This window comes from Kwoniella dejecticola, chromosome 3 (assembly GCF_000512565.2).
Source record: "Kwoniella dejecticola CBS 10117 chromosome 3, complete sequence".
Classification (NCBI taxonomy): domain Eukaryota; kingdom Fungi; phylum Basidiomycota; class Tremellomycetes; order Tremellales; family Cryptococcaceae; genus Kwoniella; species Kwoniella dejecticola.
Window position 1 is genome coordinate 2032160 of NC_089303.1, and position 20044 is coordinate 2052203.

At 47.5% G+C, this 20044-nt stretch overlaps 7 protein-coding genes across 7 annotated transcripts; 3 read left to right on the top strand and 4 right to left on the bottom strand.

The window, feature by feature from the left end:
• Positions 1 to 1389: 1389 nt before the first annotated feature.
• On the bottom strand, positions 1390 to 5055 carry I303_103119 (OPT family small oligopeptide transporter; the record flags this gene model as incomplete). Its single annotated transcript, XM_018406463.1, has 8 exons — positions 1390 to 1469; positions 1547 to 1670; positions 1751 to 2024; positions 2087 to 2343; positions 2410 to 3194; positions 3259 to 3716; positions 3769 to 3883; positions 3954 to 5055. The coding sequence occupies 8 exons, from the start codon at positions 5053 to 5055 to the stop codon at positions 1390 to 1392; spliced, it is 3195 nt and encodes a 1064-aa protein (XP_018264957.1).
• Positions 5056 to 8403: 3348 nt separating this feature from the next.
• Positions 8404 to 9247, bottom strand: I303_103120 (uncharacterized protein; the record flags this gene model as incomplete). The annotated part of the gene is made up of 4 exons (XM_018406464.1): positions 8404 to 8495; positions 8566 to 8637; positions 8750 to 8818; positions 8980 to 9247. The coding sequence occupies 4 exons, from the start codon at positions 9245 to 9247 to the stop codon at positions 8404 to 8406; spliced, it is 501 nt and encodes a 166-aa protein (XP_018264958.1).
• Positions 9248 to 10158: 911 nt separating this feature from the next.
• On the top strand, positions 10159 to 11209 carry I303_103121 (uncharacterized protein; the record flags this gene model as incomplete). The annotated part of the gene is made up of 5 exons (XM_065968699.1): positions 10159 to 10161; positions 10278 to 10298; positions 10439 to 10592; positions 10923 to 10956; positions 11098 to 11209. 5 exons carry the CDS (start codon positions 10159 to 10161, stop codon positions 11207 to 11209), a joined length of 324 nt encoding a protein of 107 aa, XP_065824771.1.
• Positions 11210 to 11543: 334 nt separating this feature from the next.
• Positions 11544 to 12744, bottom strand: I303_103122 (uncharacterized protein; the record flags this gene model as incomplete). The annotated part of the gene is made up of 4 exons (XM_018406466.2): positions 11544 to 11573; positions 11639 to 11750; positions 11925 to 12304; positions 12379 to 12744. The coding sequence occupies 4 exons, from the start codon at positions 12742 to 12744 to the stop codon at positions 11544 to 11546; spliced, it is 888 nt and encodes a 295-aa protein (XP_018264960.2).
• A 347-nt stretch (positions 12745 to 13091) lies between these two features.
• Positions 13092 to 14362, top strand: I303_103123 (uncharacterized protein; the record flags this gene model as incomplete). The annotated part of the gene is made up of 4 exons (XM_065968700.1): positions 13092 to 13269; positions 13400 to 13758; positions 14052 to 14154; positions 14250 to 14362. 4 exons carry the CDS (start codon positions 13092 to 13094, stop codon positions 14360 to 14362), a joined length of 753 nt encoding a protein of 250 aa, XP_065824772.1.
• Positions 14363 to 15234: 872 nt separating this feature from the next.
• On the bottom strand, positions 15235 to 16527 carry I303_103124 (40S ribosomal protein eS19; the record flags this gene model as incomplete). The annotated part of the gene is made up of 4 exons (XM_018406468.2): positions 15235 to 15346; positions 15551 to 15761; positions 16011 to 16153; positions 16505 to 16527. The coding sequence occupies 4 exons, from the start codon at positions 16525 to 16527 to the stop codon at positions 15235 to 15237; spliced, it is 489 nt and encodes a 162-aa protein (XP_018264962.2).
• An 86-nt stretch (positions 16528 to 16613) lies between these two features.
• Positions 16614 to 19865, top strand: I303_103125 (uncharacterized protein; the record flags this gene model as incomplete). The annotated part of the gene is made up of 7 exons (XM_065968701.1): positions 16614 to 16696; positions 17188 to 17428; positions 17522 to 17704; positions 17753 to 17887; positions 17965 to 18396; positions 18482 to 19440; positions 19514 to 19865. The coding sequence occupies 7 exons, from the start codon at positions 16614 to 16616 to the stop codon at positions 19863 to 19865; spliced, it is 2385 nt and encodes a 794-aa protein (XP_065824773.1).
• Positions 19866 to 20044: the final 179 nt, after the last annotated feature.

A 20044-nucleotide genomic window follows, 5' to 3' on the forward strand; every position in this document is an offset into this window, starting at 1 on the left:
ACTTTGATCAAGCTTTTGATCTCTCAGACAAATACTCCTATCCCTGAACAACGTTGAAAGCGACCACCTAACTTTCTCTATACGCAATACGTATCTCTTGATATTGTGTACACTGCACCCTGGCCTTCTACAACGCCGTATCGGTATATATATAGTGTCTTTGAGAGCGTTGACCTTGATCTTGACCCCAACCTCTCGTGCGAACAGTCTAAGTTCAATAGTATAGAATAGAATAGATTCAAAACCGAAACGACCACAAGACCAGCTTAATACAGCCGCATCTTTGACAATGTCCATCAACACCCTAATCGTTCCTCTATTGATGATAATCATTCCATCAAACGCCGTTCCTGTTCCTATGCCTATGCCGACTGAGGGCTCGTCGGTTCAAGCTCAAAATTTCGGTGCTGCAGGCGGTGGTGAGTTTAACTCTTTGTCATGTTATTGTATATGATTTGATTTTCCGTCGTTTGATTTCGTTATCTCTCCTATCTACTTCTTCTAGAACGTCTTATTCACTTATTCAATCAGAAAAAGAAGGACAGAAGCGCTGATCAGTCGGTGTGTGCTGTGCCTTTGTCTCCAGCTCCCGCTTGGTAAGCTTTTCTTACCGTAGTGACGGGCAATTGCTTTTCGGTGTATCGATAACGGCAGTGAGTATGCTCTCACTCCCCTGTTTCATTGCTTATTCGCGACGAGAGTCAATGCTAAATTCCAAGTGGAAATGTGTAGTAATCCGCCTCGAAACCCTAATCGCGCAGTAATGCAACTAGTCAATATGATACTATCGGAGGAATGGGATGTACATCACAGAGTCAGATAACGGTTGGATTCGGACAGGTTACTGTGTAAGACGGAATCATGGGAATGGGATGACTTGGATATATCAGCTTAGGAAAACGCTCATGCACGGTATGCATAACACTTGTTTCTTGTGCGATCAGCAAGCAAATCTAGCCGCCTCAACGCGGGACAAGATGATCACATCGCATCGCATCACAACACTGTAGCTGCAAACCTTATCCTGGGCGCATCGCCGCCGATCACTTGAGCTTCACAATCACATTGGCGTTCAGTGAAGGCATACAATGTCCACAATATGAAAAGTTGCCATCTTCACTTGCAATTGCAATTGCATTTGCGCAAAGACTGCATGAACCACTGTCGTACATTATACGGATTAAAAGCCAGAATACCAAAACTACTGACAATCAACAAACAGACAAACGATATAACCAGCTCAAAACTCCCCAGCCGAGGAATATATAATCATATCTACCAAAATCTCGCTAAACGCGACTCGCTAATCTTTCACACCAAACCCAAAACGATATAATACAGTTGTATAGAAACATCGATATGTGATTGGTTTCGGTTGAGATCACACAACTACAACTTCCAGGTGTCTGCTCCAAACCCTTCTGGCGGTGCTGTCAGATACGAAGCGCCATCACCGTTCCAATCGGCAGCTGCGATGACCCAGTCGGATCTGTCAGCGTATATTCTCACACGATCTCGTAAGCAAGAGCAAGAAATGTTGACTCACTCTTTTGATAGACTGTATTGCCCCACCAGTTGATCGAAGCACCGGGCAATCCCAAGAAAAGGAAGATCGCTATGGCCGACAAAGCGGTTCCGACGTCCAGTGCAGCCGACAAGACGTAATTGTACTATAAATTGGATATTTGTCAGTTTGTATGCCCTTGCTTTCCAAGTTCCATAAGGCATTAAGCGAGGACTTCGGACACACCTTGGACCACCAAGCGAATTGCTTTCTCCTTAACCAGAATTGGAAGATGAAACCCGTCAAAAGCCAACTGGCGTAGTTGACACCGGACGCGGGCGGAATAAAAAGGGCACCGCTGAATACGACCGGAAGATTCAAGTTCCTGAAGATCGATTTGGGATATTTCCTGACCCATAACCAGAATGGGATCGGTAAAACAGCTCCGACGATAAGGGCGTATGTTTGTGGGTGGTAAAGCGATCCTTTGCTGAAAAGCCTTTCTGGTCCAATCAATCCCCTGCAACAAGCCAAGCCACATCAGCATCGATGTGATGGAACGATATGTTGTAGGCGACTCACCAGATAATAGATGAAGTGAAGAATACTTTGGTCGAGGCGCAAGTCAACAAGGATTTCTGGCCCGCAGCGCACATGTCGGGTATCTTGGCAAACATCAACTCCTTGGTAGCGCTTTGAATGAAACATGCTATTGCTGTCGCTGACAATTGTGCGACAAAAGTGGCTCGAGGTGGGACCTTCATGTAGTGTCCGAGCTTTTGATCTTGGATGAAAGATAGACCAGCGACGACGGTTTGCACTGTGAAAACCTTACACAACTGCAACATCCATGTACAAGATTCTCAGCAAGGAATTTTCATCTAGAACAGAGGAGATATACTCACCATACCGGGGATGGGCTGACCCTGGAACATATAACCAGGGATCAACTCCGCCAGCAGGTTGATAGCAGGTTGTTGAGATGTCATGGCGTAAATGAAGGCCGAGGGGATGATGTACACGAAAGGCAAAGCCACAGCAACGAGGTACCCCCAAACAGGTAATTCTGTGTGGTAAACCTCGATGGCTGTGACGGCCAACGTGAAAACGACAGCGAAAAGAGCCAAGAACCACCAGTCCGGTACTTCGGGATAATGCTTCATCAACTTCATATGGATGTCGTCGGCTTCGGTCTTGACGTTGATTACTGCTCGATAGATTCTAGGTCCATGGTATAGAGCTGTGTGTACCAGTAGCGCGGTGGCCAAGGCGAAAGCAAGCATGAAAGTCATCGAGAAAGTCGCCGAGAGGTATACGGGCGAATACATCGCGTAAGCCGTAGTATTGAGTCTGATATCGGGAGTGAGAATGTTGAAGATATCGTATGACGAGCCGAATCGATCCGCAGCTTGAATGACATTGACAGGTAGATAGGCGAATTCCCATACGTTGTTGTAGTAGAGGATAGGTACCAGAATCCAGAAGAACAGCACAAATCCTACTCCGACATTCACCTCAGCCCACCAAGGAGCAGTGAGAGGAGATCCGATCCAAGTGATCTGAGTCCAGTCGAATGTCAAGACACCCATACCAAGACCGGTCGAGATACCGAATAGCTCGTTGACTACCTTGTTTTTCGGTGCGATCCAACAAGCATACGAGAAATACGATAAGGCAGTGAATATGAAGCCTGTATAATGTAGCGTTAGCGCCGCTCACGAGAATGGGGCGGCATACTGTGGCAGGAGACGTACCAGGGAAAAAATAGTATGCGAAGGCACCACCCATGCAGATGAGCAAGAATCTCAGTCGGCTCATACCACCTTGGAAACCATCTTCCTCCGCGTGCAGGGTGTTCAAGTTGGTAGTGACGACCAGGTTTCCAGGCCAAATCATCGATGCGGGCCAGACGACAAATCGCCTACATATTCCGGCCATCGTGAAACCGGTCAATTGAGTGGCCAGGATCAACATGATGTCGAAGCCGTAACCGAATTTGTGCTTGTAGTACAATTCACTCGATACCGTAGCGTAAAGAGCGTATGCAGGACCGATAGCTACGTTAGCCATCATCACAATGATGGTATGCTCTTTGATATTGAATGGACCAGGGTTGAAGGTGAACTCTGATCCTCCTAGGAACCGAGGGACTTTCCACGTCGTGATCGGTAAGAGATATGCGGCGAATTTACCGACTGGATAGGCGACGACTCTGGATTTTGGCCATTAGCCTCCAGCTGCATGCGACTGACATTAATACTCACTGAACAATAAGAGGGGAGATGTATGGAGCTGGCGTTCGGAAGTGGAAAAAGGTATTGATACCTGAACCGATCACGACGAACAGGATACCAAGTACCCACGCTCTAAACGTGAGAGCTGTCATATGACGGAAGATGTGTCAGCCGAATACCGTTGTCGTTTTCCGGGGTATGTCAGGCGGACTTACCGGGCATTTCGGGGTCATCAATGTTCGAAACCGAAGCTCTTACTTCCGGATAAGGACTGTCTTCCTCCACCATACCTGGATCGAGTACACCCAGACTCTCATCTCCATTTTCGCTCGCTTCTTTGTGAAGACCACCTAATCCATCTCCCCAAGTAGTCTTGCCATCAGGTATAGTCATATCACCTGTCATTTCAGTCATACCGTAACTCCCTCGACTGTATCCTCTTCCACTTTCCGATACGATGTCCGTATCGGTCTCTGAGATCAGTGGGGCGGAGGACTTCATACGTCTGTTGTTTGATGTCGTGGGTCGATATGATAATCCAGGTTCTGATAATCCTGAGTCTTCTGAGATTCTTGACATATCGGTAGTAGTGGTGAAATTCGTCGTTGCTGTTCCTGTTCTAGCACTCGAACCTCTTTTACGGTTCAAACGATCCATCAAAGATGCTCCGGAGGGCGGTCGTTTAGACTTCCTGGCTATGATAGGCCCGTTGTTGTCGCTTGCGGATGACATGGTGAACGCAAACGACGAGTTGTTGGGATTATGAAACCCGCTGAACGGAGGCGGGTTGGATTTATCATATGTCAATTCCGGTAAGTGGCCTCCAACATCCATGACACCAGTTGGAGTAGGTACTTTACCATCGACGAATAGTGACCTCGGGGTGTTACTGAGTCCAGGCGTGTTGAGATGAGTACCATCGGGACCTGAGCTACTCGAGATGTTGGTTGTAGTACCGGCGGTAGTGGGCAGATGACTTGAAGGAGGTGCCGATGTTGAGTAATCTGATATAGTCCCTAATGCAGGTACAGCGGCTGTGGTAGGTCGGTGGAAAGCAAAAACTTCTTCGTCTTCTTCTTCTTCATCCTCTTCTTCAAAGTCATCCTCATCTTCGTCTCCTTCCCTGTAGAATTGCTGTTCCGGTAATTCATCTGCACTAATGCCAGAAGCAGCAGTATCTAATCTTGCTGTTGGCTGTCTTCGTTTCCTGCCAGTACCCGTTCGACGTCCGCCTGCAGTCGAAGGTCTTCCGCCCGATGTCGCAGGTCGACCCGAACTCGTTCCAGGACGCGTGGGTTCTGATTCTGGGGCGGACATGATTGATTGTGCAGATCAAGTGCTAATTGCTACAGAATTTGATGATTAGTTTGGCGCTAAATGAAACAATAAATGAGAGGGCAAAAACGGAGAAGGTAGGTGCCAGAAGGGATCGATTTAATGGTAGACTAAAGTATTCGAAGGGAACAATGCACATATGAGGATAGGTGGAGCGAATACCAGAGGGATAGGGTGTCTTTTTATTGTGAACAGATCTTCGAAATGTGGATCTAAAATCAGGTAGTGTGTATGCGTGTGACTCACTCAAGGACTCAAGGTGCTATTTGTGGTAATTGAATCAATACTCGCTCCGCTTCCAGATCTGATACCTGATATCTTGAGTCTTGGTGTCTCAGTCTGTTGAATTGTGACTGATCTACCTTGAAAAGCTTGAAAAGCGAGTGACGGAAGTGCGGGAACAGGTGCAAGGTCTAGATCACCAGAGTAACATCTAAAACCAGAACGAAATCGGAATCTTGGTTAGGCTCGATTGAAATTGAGGTTCAGGATGATGTATGGGATTCGATCGAAGGATACCTGATATGTGGGTGTTGAAGCTGCTTTAAGTATAATCTTGTATGAGGTGACGTTTGTGCGTTGGTTTATCCCACTAAATTAGAATGGGACAAAGTGAACTTGATGTTCAATGATGGTGATGGGAGGTGGTGCGACGCCCTCTGCTGTTTGCTTCTATCTCTTTTTGATTCTGTGTCACTTGTCAGGAAGTAGAGGTCCTTTGCTTTGGCTTTGATGGTAGCTGTGTGTATGTATGTTCAGGTGGGTACTTGCGTGTTGCTTGATCAAAGTCCCTTCTCTGTCTCGCTCGCAGTCAAGGGCGTATATGCGCAAATCACCAGTTTTGAGGGACAAGTGATCGATGATCGAGGTCAAGTGGAGAATAATGTTATGGTTCTATATGTGTAAGACGTGATTCTATGGTGAAATCATGGATGTAATGTTTATCTTGAGTTATCTTGGTGTGGGAAAGTCGTGAAGGATTGCTAGATGCAAGATGTATGTTTGTGTGAGTGATGATCAGATCAGATCCAAAAGAGTGGATTTGAGCTGGCTTTTGCGAATTTAGGATTTCGGGCGGAAGTACTGCAAAGTGCAGTAAGTATCCAGTTCTGGGTGTACGAGTATTAGCTCTAGGTGGGGCTAAACCGAAGAAACAGGTAAAAATTACGTTAAAACCTGAGTCACCCTTCGCTCAGGTGGGAGAATTAATAATAACAACCAACATCTCTCGAGGGCTTCGCTCTGTGTTGCTTGTCATAACCGATCATCCTGGTCTCTCCTGACACGCCTTGGTCTGTAGATAGCATTTCGGAATCGGATTCTGCGAATATTGAACAGGCACGACCCTTCGTTATCACATCACTCCGAATTCATTCGCGTTTCTTACGCGCTCTGTCTCTCTATACCTCTATACTCTTTTCGGATTGAATCAGCATGGTACGACTACCTCGCCATACCGTACTATCTGTCCGTGAGATGGCGAGTCTCACAGAAGTTATTTCCGAAGTGTCTGACTTGAACATGTTTCGCCCGTTATCGGATCTTGCCAAGCTGGCCATCTGTGATGCCAAGTGATGCAAGCAAGCGGAAGCACGAAGCGTGCGCCTTTTCACCCCTTTGACGGGCCAGACGACAGGAAAAGAGGGTTTTGAGCTTCTACACCGATTAAGGCACGATCTCACCATTATATGGGTTTCGAAACTTTGATTTACCCTTACGGAAGGGCGACTTGGATTCTCGTTGTCTTTTCTGCGCGTTTTGGGTCAACAGCATTTGAAGAAGAGTTATGAGCGAGACGATTGAGTACGTGTAGATCTAGAACCGAATCCATTTGATGAGACATGGTGCAGAGGATGCATGTACGTAGACCAAAGACTAAGACAGGATGGATAATAGATGATGAGCAGAACAGCTGGAGTGAGTAATTATTGACAGGACAACTCGCGCCCGGATCAGCGTTGGGGATCAAAGTCAAAGCTCTCGTCGATACATGATCTGACGGATCGGCAAAGGCGGAACGAGGGGCGAACGGGCGGAAGGGCGGAAGGGCGTCACAGTTAGAATTATGTTATTCGGATCAACGAGGAGATCTTCTGTCCATCCATTTGACATCCTTTTCCCTTGGGGTTTCCTTTTCCCTTACCCAGATATCCGGGATGCGCCTGGAGCTCAAGGGCGTGCAGCAGCTGTGCTGTACGAGATTAATTGAAGTCAACATCTCAACGGATGACACGAACATCCGTATTCAGCCATCTGATGGGTTGGCATCCGGCACACCGACCCAGACAGATTCACGAAAGACACATAATTGAATGAATGAATGAATAGCTCACGTACATGCATGTCCATGTGTGAGACATGATTGAGCATCGTTACGAGAAACCCAAATAAACAGACTTCGAGACCTTGCCGATCCTCCATTATTGAGGTATTTATTTATTCACTCTTACTTCGTTCGTTCGTTCCTTGTATTGATATTGATCAATTTCCGCTACATCCAGAGCGACTGGAATCTCACCTGACTAGTACTCGTGAGACCCGAAAGATCTGCTCCTAGTCCTTCGCACAGGTTTGCCTATCTGAAAAAGCATTAGCATTTTCACCAAGACCAAGACCAAATATCAACAACGTCACACAAATGCGCGAATGTCACCGGGCTAGGAGAAGTCGAAAAGCAAAAATCTCCGATAACCGGAAATGGCAATCTTACCTATCAACGTATATGTATACCAAGTGGCTATTCAGTGTTCTCCCATTTATAATTTCGGCGAGTATCAAGTCTAGTCCGTTGTGATCTAGGTACTCGATGCATGCTTGCGTCAGACAGATGCACGGAATGTTGAGGAGGAAGTCGTTCTACCTATAAGCTATTACTCACAAGCCACCAGCCAAGCTCATATCAATCGTGCCTGTTAACCGGATCCAGGTGTGACTCACCTTCTCTTCTATCAGGTAGTCACAGCCATCGCTATGCTATGAGACGTGGCTTTGAGTATGACTTCTGGATAGACACACATGTCGACAACAATGTGGACGTGCTTGGTCCAGTAGATCTTTCGTTCTGCAGCATGATCGTGCCGTGGTAGACGTTGAAGAGCGGTGACATACTCGACCATGTAGTGTACAATGCGGAACGCCTATCAGAGATAGAACACTATAACATACCTCCCTCGTCACTCATCCTTCCGAGCCCGATTAGCTATACATCTTGTGCTTGATAACCCGCCTTGCCCTCATAGGGTTCTTGGGGAGGGAGGGCGATTGATGGCATTCCGAACGGTCGGACGGATGAAGAAACCTCATTGTGAATACGTGCTCGTGCTATATATGCTACAACTCGACCGCTATACCAGCTGAGCGTTTCCCTCTTCCGCTCAGCGCCAATATCCTCGCACCGAAGAGCACGTCCTCTTCGTCATGGTCTGTATGCAAGTGACATGTATAAGCTGGATTCAGTGTTGAATAGGACTGCAAGGCCCTGTAGTCGCTTACCGTTGCTCAAGCCATCGTTATGGCCTTTCCGTTTGTGTGAAGAAGGGTCGAATGTCCTGGTTGGCATGTCTGCTATCGTGCCCACCTCAATCAGTCTTGGTTGTTCACATTCCCATCGCGGGAAGCGAGGCTCAGGGTCCAGTGGTTGCGATGGGGTGGAAGTGGTCAAAAGCTGATCACTTACAACTTCCTAAAAGATTGGCATCCATTGATATCTTGAACGATTGCCTTTTGTCGGCCACTGTTTCAGAGTCTGCTATAATATCACAAGTTAGGAAATCAAACGTCAGCGACTTCATCAGGGACCTCCCACACGGTGTGATCGTTGTTTCTGCCAAGTATGCGGCTCGCGGATTGGAAAGCAGGATGGACGAGTAAGGATAGAGAACAAGAGACAGAGTATAGGCAGTTCACCTTGCATTGTTCGAGGTCTGTAAGGTAGGCTGAGTGCTGAGATCCCTGCCAAGAACGAGAGAGAGACAGCAGTGTCAAAGGTAGAAGAGTTGGTCGAACCATCGTCAAATCCTGAACACCCTATTTGTGAGCTCAGGATGATTCGTGTCGAGGATGAATTGACTTGTCTGATGTACAATCCTCGACTACATCCTTCTACTTCTACTTCAGCATGACTTTCGTCTTTGAGCAAGTAGGGTCTATATGTGTCGTTGTATTCTATCGACATGTATGATCAAAGCGATCGCTCACTTGCATGTAGATCCCAAGATGTCTAGCTTAGCCCGTACTGATAGACGCCTTTGTTCCTACTGGTGAACCGTGGAACCGATTGATCCCGACTTCTCTGTGAGAGGTACGTAGATCTCACTCAAATAAGATTCAAGTGAATCACGCCTCCAAGGTATTTATAGATGCCCGCGCTGGGGCTTTTGGTGGATCATGGTTCGATTAGGCCACGGTAAGGCACATGATGCTGCCAAGTGTAACTTACTAAATCAATGGCCGGAATGGCGAACTTGTACACTATATGTGAATCACAAAAAGCCTCAAATACGAATAGCCCCTCGACTTCTTCATCTGATTTTGCGTATAACACTCTGCGGGCGAGGTTCTGCGATTCCTCAATCAACAATGAGCGAGATCGCATGGGCATGAACCTGCCTTGACGCAGTACGTGGTGAGAGTCACTACCAATCTGCAATGTTATCGATCATATAGACCGCCTGTAAATCAATGTATGTGGATGAATCCATCTCACTCACTCGCTGTTTGTGAAGTGTGTACGCATGTAGCATCTCCAATGCGACCCATGGATCCCCGACTTTGCCCCTCGAAGTGCCACTCAAAGGGCAATCAAGTGATTGGTCTGTATGGTGAGGTGGCAAAATACGACCACGGTGGGAATACCCGGTTGTGCCGGCCGGATTAAACATATGACGGTTACTTGGTTTAGAGGAACAATGTGAAGAACGGCTATTTATGGGACATTTGACCAACCAGTCAATGACGTTGTACGCTGTGTATGTATCCATCTACTTTAACTCATGCTTGACTTCATATAATCCAATACTTCATCCTGAAACCGCACACAACACCAGATAAACACATCAGACTCACCCTCACACCTTATTTCTCGTCATGGTGAGCAGCCGTGCTGCCCGCCCCTCTTCTCTCTTCTGAATACATTCATGCTCGCCTTACCGCCCGTCTCTCACGCTGACAAGACCAATCGCTGATCGTTGATGAATTCGATGCAGTCTCATAAACCCATAGCAACCGTATGTCCCGACTTCCATAGCACCTCCTCCATGCTCAACTCACCGCTTCTCAATCATGTGCTCGTACTCTAGATCGTTCTGCGGCTGGAGGCAGGCCCACCAGGCAATCGGTGTTGACGATATGTTTGGATGCTTTACAGCTCTCAGGATTCTCCCTATTAGGGGGTATATTCGCATACACGAAATTCAACTCCGTGCCTTCGTTAGTAGGCTCATTCGCGATTGGAAGTATGATGTTATTGTCTTCGATGAGGATAAGGGATGGGATGGAATATGGCTACGAGGGAGCAGCGCGTGAGTTCGTTTTGCAGTTTTGCAGTTCAAGCGATTTCCGTCCTCTTTGGAGTCTGTCAGCACGACCTCGAATTCGAGTGTGGAAGGATACCATGGATCGCGGATCATGGATCTTGGATAAGTTGGTAGCTGGCAGACCGAGCTTCGCCTAGGTGTCGTATGGAAACAAGGCAATGAGACACCATCCGAGCATGTCAGAGGTCTTCGTTGAGACGAGGAGGGCTAGTGCAAACAAGAAGGCGCAGGGTGATTGACCCGAATAATACTATACAACGGAGACGAAGAGATTGCGATGGAGCTGATTCACTATTTGTCATCCCGTCGATTTAGTCAGTTCAGCGGCTTTGGTAGTACCGACACTAAGGTGAGTGTACATCTATATCCACACCTCTGCACCACAACAAGCCATCCTTCTTTACAGCAAACGCAAAGCAAGAAGTATCATCTCGCGTTCTTCAGCGGAGAAGTTAGACTTCAGGCTGACGGGGAAGTGTGTATGATATAGACGAACGATCCGAACCAGATTACCGATCCCTGCTACAGTCTGTGTGCTGGCTACAGCAAGTACAGCGTACTACGTCAGAGCATTAGGTGAATTCAGAAGACATGCGCTCTAGGCAGCAGAGTCCTAAGTTTGTCATTAGTGAGAGGGATCGACAAGAAGAGGAATCAACATAGCCTGAAAGCTTGGGGAAGGAGGGATTACGCTACGATAATTCTCGGAAATCATCTAGCGATGATGTACAATATCAATCATATGACTGAGTTCTAATGGGTGTGCAAAGAACGAGCAGCACGAAGTAGGTCAGCTGTCAGATCTTGGGAAGGTAACTGCTCCGAGAGACAGTGGTGTTATTAGTGTACTATATATGCATGGGATATGGATGAAATGGTAATCTATCAGTGCAGGGTATAAATCGAAATTGGTGATTGGCGTAGAGAATGGTGGGATCAGAGTTGAGCGGGTTTGGAGGGGGAGTCCTGCATGATCTCTGAGTCAGAAAAGGGGTCTTTGAGTTCGCGAATCTGTGGCCGCTACCACTCACCCGAATCATTATGCTTATCCTATGGCCTGCCTTGAGCCTCTGCCCATCCCATACCGACCCATCCGAGGGGTACGGCAAGATGGAATGTTCGTAATTGTATCTGATCGAATCGCTATCAGGCGAGACAAGTAGGCACGATGAAAGAGCGATCAATTTTCATATGTCTCATCAGTCTACCTCAACGTGATACTGCATCTATTCTGATAGGCGCCGAAATAGTGATATGTTCGTTTTATGATGTTTCGTGCTGGTCCGTGATGGGTGAGGGAAGAAGAGAATGGCTCACCGTTGTAGATATACACTTCCACTGTTCAACCTCACATCCCACCCTTCGTTCTTTCTGTCCTTGTGTTGCAATCTCAACGTGCGTTCCGCACCAAGAGATACCCCGCAAATGACGCTACCTGAAGCTTCCAAATTATCTACGTGAGGCAGAATCTCTCCCTCGGGTGACAAGTGTAATAAATGCGTTATCGTCCCCTGCGGAGGTAGGTTTTCTAGGTCTGCATCAACTTCTGTGCTGATTGATTGACTTTGATGTTCTTGTCGACGAGGTAAGAGGGAGTATAATTTGCTTAGACTCGATACGAGCGTCGAGGAAGGCGATGGCGGAAGGGAAGATAAGAGTGTTTCTCGATATCTGTGAATGACCGAATCGTAGTGGCCCTACTAGATCGATTCACTCATAAGCTCCAGAACCCATTCAGACATTCGCAGAACATTTAGGAAGATTGTCGTACCTCTTTGAAGCCATACTGCCGATTGAAAAGGCTCTGCAGCTCATCCGCCTCTACCGAAGACGTCGTTAGTGATTTAGGCGTATCTTTCCCCTTCCTCCGACGTTTCAGGCTCGAATCGACTCTGTCCAATTTCCATAAAGCCATCTGGAGTAAGGCTTTGGTCTCTTCTACATTGAAGAATTCAGGCCAGAGTAGGAAATCATTGGGCTTCGCTATCACTGCTGAGCTTGAGCTTGAACTGGAAGCGACGTTGTGCGGTCGGATGAGCGGTGATTCGGACTGTAAATGCAAAGGCTGAGGTCTCGTATGTACGCTTCGCATACCCCGAGCGAGGTGGGATGCACAAGATACACGAGACAGTCGCATCTTGCGGGCCTCTATGGTCTTGTATTGCTAACTTCCTGTACTAACAAGTCATGCCGGGTTCGTATCGATCGAATAATGCACGAAAGTGCAAGCAGTCTGGTCTGTGCAGCCAGTCCGATCTTACCGGCCTTGTCCGTCCGTGTTCGGAGGAATCAAGATACAAAATGGGATGACCGCGTAACCGGCGGGCAATGGTGTGACCGAACTGTAATCACAGATTCGATACAACTTTACCTTATCGCTCGTTTCACCACACATTCCTCTACTTTGACTATCTTCTGTCATATTCGACTGACGAACTGACTTCCTACCCCCGAGCGACACCTTCGATATAATTATTGCACACGATGGCCGCTGAAGCTCCTGCACCTGCGCCGCCCAACGCCCCGATGGCACCTATATCAAGGGGCAATCGACCTATGATCGTGGGTCCCGATCAACCAGAGGAGCCCTACCCCATGAAACTCGAAGGGACGGTCACGAAAGGCTTCGGAAGGGGCGCTAGGTTCTTGGGTATACCTACAGGTGTGTTCTTGCCTCTTGCTGCCTATCTGCACGATGTACCTGGTGTTTCGACTTATGAATACGGTATGCTGACTCATACACTGTGATGCACCCCTTTACCATTTGATAATCGTTCGACTGAACGAAATAGCCAACTTGCCAGACACTTCCCTCGAGCCCTTGAACGCTCTGAGCATGACAGGAATATACTACGGATTCGCTCGGATCCACCCTTCGACATCAACACCATTACCTTCAGCTTATCCGACACCCGTACATTCAGGACCATCCACCCCTTCTCTCGCCTCGTCAAGCGCACCCAACCCATTCCATAAAGCAGAACACGACCACGAACTCAGTTCGAAAGCTCTAGAGAGTCTGCCAAGTATCACGGCCCCTTATCCGCCCGAACAACATGCGCAAAGGTGGAACAAGCAGGACGAGAAGATATGGCCTATGGTCATGAGCGTAGGGTGGAATCCGTATTTCAAGAATGAGAAGATTACAGCTGTGAGTGGTCATTCACCAAGGAAGTCAGCTCTCTTATTCTCTTTTCCTTGTACATTCACCCTTGGTCGCCTTGACCACCTGTATATCCTGGTGCCGGTCATTACTAGCTGTACTGCTATGACATGACATGACATGACATGACATGGCATGATGAACACGCTCGCTCCATATGTCTCTCTTGATACGTTCCGCCTTCCTTCCTTCATCCCTTCCTTTCTGGTCCTTTTCTTCGGTTTGCTCTGCGAAGGTTCCAGAGAAGCTCACGCCGTGTCTCCCTTTCTATCGCGTCACAGGAAGTCCACATCATGCATCCTTTCAAAGCAGATTTCTACGGGCACCACATGTCCGTTCTCGTTCTGGGATATATAAGACCGGAACTGGACTACGTATCAAAGGGTGAGTCTTCTATCTACCAACAGGAAAATGGAGTTGATCTCACCGGAGTTCCAAGATGAATGGCATTGCTGATGTTTCGTGGACATATTACGCAGAGGCTTTGATCGAGGATATACAGACAGACGTCAAAGTAGCTCTGAACGGTCTCGCAAGGCCGGAGTACGCTAAATACGCCGAAGATCCATTCTTGACCAAAGACAGGGTGTGAAAGCCGTGCGATCGCCATCATGAAGATCGTCATTCAGAAGAGGAACAACGACCCTCGACGAGTGGATGGAAGTGACATTTGACATTGCGCCATGATATGTGAATATCGAAGTGTCAATAATTGGGAAACGACGTTTCAGAATGAGCAAGGGGAGAAAGGACGCGTTCACGTCAGGATCGCACTGCATGAATATAGACTTTTGACAATTATATACCTAATCAGAGCACGTTTCAATGATGATTATGGTTCTCACCCAGCTGAACAAGCTTAATGTTTACCATTCAGAACTGATGTGTTGGCCGGACCGAGATCGACGGGTTTCGCATCAGCCTCAGAGCGGTTTTGATGACAGATCAGCAAGTTCCAATTGCTTTCCACGATAAGCAGAACTTGTGGGAAAGTTGACCACTCATCAGACAATGTAGTGAAGAAGAGCCGGATGTGCAGACGAGGATATTGCGCACACTGGGCCGGCTATAGATTAATGTTATCCTTCGAACCGGTCTGGTTTGAGTCACGATCTCAGCGCCATAATGCAACAATCAATCCTGGTACCCAACACCAAACCCAACTTCGTCTTTTGCCTCGTGAGTGGCCCTCTGGCCCTCATTTCCCATTACCACTGACATATCCATGTCCACCAGATGATGTGGAGAACGGCACTGACGAGAAGGGGAAATGATGGCAGCAGACTTTATGGACATGCAATGAACGGGCTTGACTTGACTTGGAATGGATTGAACCGTACCGCACCGCACCGAACAGAATCGTAATCGTAATGATGATGATCTCATGACCAAAAGTGTGTATGAAAATCCGAAAGCAAAGCGAACCTTATCCCATCATCCCTATTATGTGGTAGATTGGATAATTTACTCTTCGTCGGCTTCCTCCTCTTCCTCATCCTCCTCTTCTTCCTCTTCCTCGGACTCCTCTGCTCGTTCGGATTCAAGGACGGCAGTGGCGATTCGGTCGAGATCTCTCCTGCAAGTATCAAACAGCAACAATCAGTCCTACTCCCAATTGCATTGCCCGATATGTTACATTCAAATGTCTTCTGACGAGAGGGTCCATCGCCATACCAATACCATTCTTCCCCCTTCTTTCGGAAGAATGGTATGGTTCTGTCTATCATCGGGATGCAAATTGCGAGGATGGGTGGATACGAGGACGTAAAGTGAGACTCACATTCCGTCTTGAGAGATTCTTCGTCCACCGTCAGGGTGAGCTTCGAGCACACCGATCTTCTCGAGCGATTGGACGACGTTTCGTTGAACACCGGTAGCGGAGTCTCGGTGGTGGGATCGTCGGGTACCTCTTCGGTTGGTGGTACCGTGTAACTTGGCAAGAGCACCGACACCAACGTGTTTTCTAAGGTAGATGTGTCGAGCGACGGCGGCTGATTGCGCGTTCGCGATCAGTATCATATTTCACAACAGATTTATGATTCAGCCCTTCCATTGCCCTTCTATGAATTTCCACGGTTTGCCCGTATTCCGACGTTCAGGTAGAGAGGTACAGTCGACTCCTGCTCAAAACTCGACATCCATCATGCGATTCCCGTCCCTCTCTCTGCCCTATTTCCTCCTGCTCTCCGCTTCGCGAATGCTTTCATATCATGTGCTTAAATTTGATAAATCCCACTCACCAGCTCGGACGTAGTACCAATCAGGATCATAAGGGGCTAATTCCTTTTGGGCACCGGTCTTAACGATATCGACCCATGTTGGGATCTCGAGTTTACCGGATCTTTTAAGGTGGGAGGAGTAAGCCTTGATGAAGGACTCGGCACTATCGAGTACGGAACACAAAGTCAGCATTACACCCTCTTAACGTGGTTCTTTTCCGATATTATCTCCAGCGTTTCCTATCCCCAATATTTGCTAGAAGTCTGCTTGATGCTATCCGTTCCGTGGTTGACGACATGACCTATAGCTTCTATCCCATGCTCCTCCTAGCGAGATTGTCATGACACAGCATGCCGTGCCAGCGTATTGATCTCTTGCGGATGCTATCCCTCTTCTTCTACCTCAACCCAGTCTAAATTGTCCTTCGTATTGTCCTAACCTGCCCTTTGCTTCCCTTCGCATCTCCGCCCATTCTATCGTTTCTGCGTCGCCTTGAGGGGAGACTAAGACTCACCTGATGTCTCGTACACCTGGCATTTTGAAAGTTGAAGGATGAAGAAGAAGGGTAACCTTTTTGACGATTTTTGGTGAAGTAGCTTGATTTGTGTGGACGAGATCCAACGATGCTGCAATCCTGCGATCCAACGAGCGACAGAGCAGAGCAGAGCAGCAACAGTAGCAGCAGACCGAACCAAGCAAGCAGTCAGTCAGTCAGAGCCAGAGAATTCGAGCTAGACAGAGAGACAGCAAAACCTGAGCCATGCGAGCGAGTATCCTACTCCCACCATAGACCAAGGAGTCTTGGTGGCGCGCTGCAAACTTGTAGCTGGATCGGCGTTAAGAGTAGCTTTAAGCGACAATAGCGATATCCGCGAAAAAGGCCAACACCCCTTAACTGGTTTACTGATCTAAAGAAAGAACGGGTTCGCGTAGGGCGGACATGGCCGCTGTTCTCGGTGGCAATTCAAAGGTTAACTTTTGCCGGAAAGATTTCTGTTGACAAGTTTGAAATTGGCTTTGCGGTCATCGAGTTCATGATATCTCATACGTGATCCGGAGTGTATATAACTCAGACCAGAAAACCACAATCGATACGAATTGGAAACGACTCCAGGAAGTACCGGATACACATCATGTAAGCCATGCCGTCGCCGCTTTGTCACAATCAGGCTGAACCAGCTGACCGGGTGGTATTAGGTCCCGTCTAATCTTTCTAAATCTCCCGTCAAATGTGAAGCCGGAATCATTCCGAAGCAGCTTATCGACGCCGAAATCGCTTACTTCATGCACTATAACGGATCTGAAGCTGGTCCCGAAACGACGATTCGCTTTTGTAGGTTACAAAGACGCGGAAGAAGCTCAAAAGGTGAAAGAGTGGTTTGATGGGACGTTCGAATTTGGGGGTGGGAAGGTCAAGGTTGATTTCGTGCGAGATGATGTGAGTGAATGGGAAGTAGTAGATCACGACGCTATACCTTCCTACATTCATCTTTGAATGAGACAGTGAAACTGATCAATCGCGTCTCTCCAGCCACTTGCTCCATCTACATCGAGGGGTAAATCTACGAAAGTCCAAGACACCCCTTCTGAGTCACCTCAAACTCAATCTCAGGCGGGTCCGACAAAGAGACTGCAAGAGTTCATGGATGTCATGAAGGGCAATGAAGCTTCTTCGTCCAAGGCAGATGCCCCCAGTACCACGAATGGCAATGCTGTACCTGGAGATGCAGGCTGGGTGGCTGACGGGAAACAACCGCAGCAGAAGAAGGAGAAAAGTAAGAAAGGGAAAGAGAAGTCTGTCGAGCCTGGAGAAGAAGGACCTGAAGGTGAAGACGATGACGCTGCGTGGTTGAGAAGGAGGCAGAACGATCAACTGCAGACTGAAGGCGAATCTTCTGTAGGTCCTTGAGCCGCATATCTCCGTTGATGAATTCACCGCTGTTCCTCATTATGCTGATTCCATGCTCGAGGTAGACTTCGAAGTCGACTCCAGATGAAGATCTGATCCTATCGACCGGAAGACTATTTGTACGAAATTTAGCGTTCATAGTGACGTCTGCTGAATTGGCATCCCATTTCTCGACGTACGGCAAACTCGATGAAATACATTTACCGATATCCTCGACAACAGGTGAACCACTAGGAACGGCGTTTTTACAGTATCATAACAACGAAGATGCTCTAGCAGCTTACAAGGGACTAGACAAGACTACTTTCCAAGGTAGACTGTTACATGTTTTGCCTGGACGACCTAAGCCTGGTCAAGCGGTTGCCGGGGCTAGCACAGTGGATGGAAAGGTGCTGGGTAAAGCGAATGAAGCTAAAGGAGAAGTGAAGAGAGGTGTAGATGAGAGGAGGAAAGAGGAAAGTAGGAAAGGAGTCAATTGGGCAACATTGTACATGAACGTGAGTATCTTCGCACAAGGAGATCAAAGATGATGTCAGAGTAGCGGGCGAGATGGTGATTGTCATGCTGATTCAGATTCAATAGAGCGACGCTGTAGCTGCATCCGTTGCTAGTCGTATGGGAGTCAGTAAAGCCGAGCTATTGAATGGCGACTCAGGAAACGCAGCTGTGAAACTTGCTCTTGCCGAGACGACCGTGATCGAGGAAACCAAGAAATACTTTGAAGAGGCAGGTATCGTCCTCGATTCCCTCCAACCGAAAGTACCCAGATCTCAAAATATCATCTTGGTCAAGAATATACCTTACGGAACTACGATTCAAGCTCTGACCGACTTATTCGCCTCATACGGAACCCTTACGAGGGTATTACTCCCCCCGTCCGGTACATTGGGCGTAGTCGAATTTGAGAATACCCAAGATGCCTCTAGAGCATTCAGAGGATTAAGCTATAGAAGATTAGGCAACGCCGTTATTTATTTGGAGAAAGGTCCGGTGGGCATGTTCAAGGAAAGTAGTAAACAAGCGGTATTATCGACGGCTCAGAAGGAATTAGAAGAATCTCAAGCTTTGTTGGATAAAGTTTTATCCGCTTCTGCTTCTACTTCTGCTTCCGGTGAAGCTGGGGTCAGGGAAGTTCCTGATGAATCCGATGAAGCTGGATCGACGCTTTTCTTGAAGAATCTCAATTTCAGCACAACGACAGTCAAGTTGAACGCGGTGTTGAAGAATTTACCTGGATTCAGTTTTGCCAGAGTACAAACCAAGTCTAACCCGAAAAAACCTGGCGAAACCCTTTCGATGGGTTATGGATTCGTAGGGTTCAAAACTAGAAAGGATGCGCAGAAAGCGCTGGTTGCTCTAGAGGATTTCCAGATTGATGAGAAGACTCTACAAGTGAAGTTTGCCCAAAGAGGAACGGAGGATGATGTGAAGGATGATAAGAAGAGTAAGGGCGGAGAAGAGGGAAAGACGAAGAGTACGAAATTGTTGGTTAAGAATTTACCGTTCGAAGTTTCAAAGAAGGAGGTAAGGGAATTGTTCAGGTGAGTACCCGTCTTCTTCCAACATGAGTTATGAGGTTGGCTATCTCGCTAACCTCTTTCAATTTGGAAATAGCGCATATGGTCAATTGAAGTCATTGAGATTACCTAAGAAATCCGTACCCACCACGACTGGATCGGCGTCGACCAGAGGATTCGCCTTCTTGGAATTTACGACGCACACGGAAGCCCTCCGAGCTATGGAAGCGCTCAAACACACGCATTTACTGGGTAGACATCTTGTACTTGAGTGGGCCAAGGAGAGCGATTCAGTAGATATTGATGGACTGAGAGAAAAAGTCGGAAGGGATGTGAGGTTTATCAATGATGAGACTAATGGAGGAAGAGGAGGGAAGAGGAGGAAGTTGGATTTTGGAGGTGGGGCTGCTGCTGCTGCTGAGGAGAACGATGGGATGGAGATGGATTAGTGTAGTACCCATGCGGAATCCACTCATTTGATTTCCTGTAGTATGCGAATGATACTCGTACTCCGGGAAGCACAGTGAATGATCTATTGATTATATCGGGCTGCATTACGCATGACAGGGATTCCGCATTGGACTGACGAACATATAACAAGATTGCTGAAATATGGCGATGCATCAGA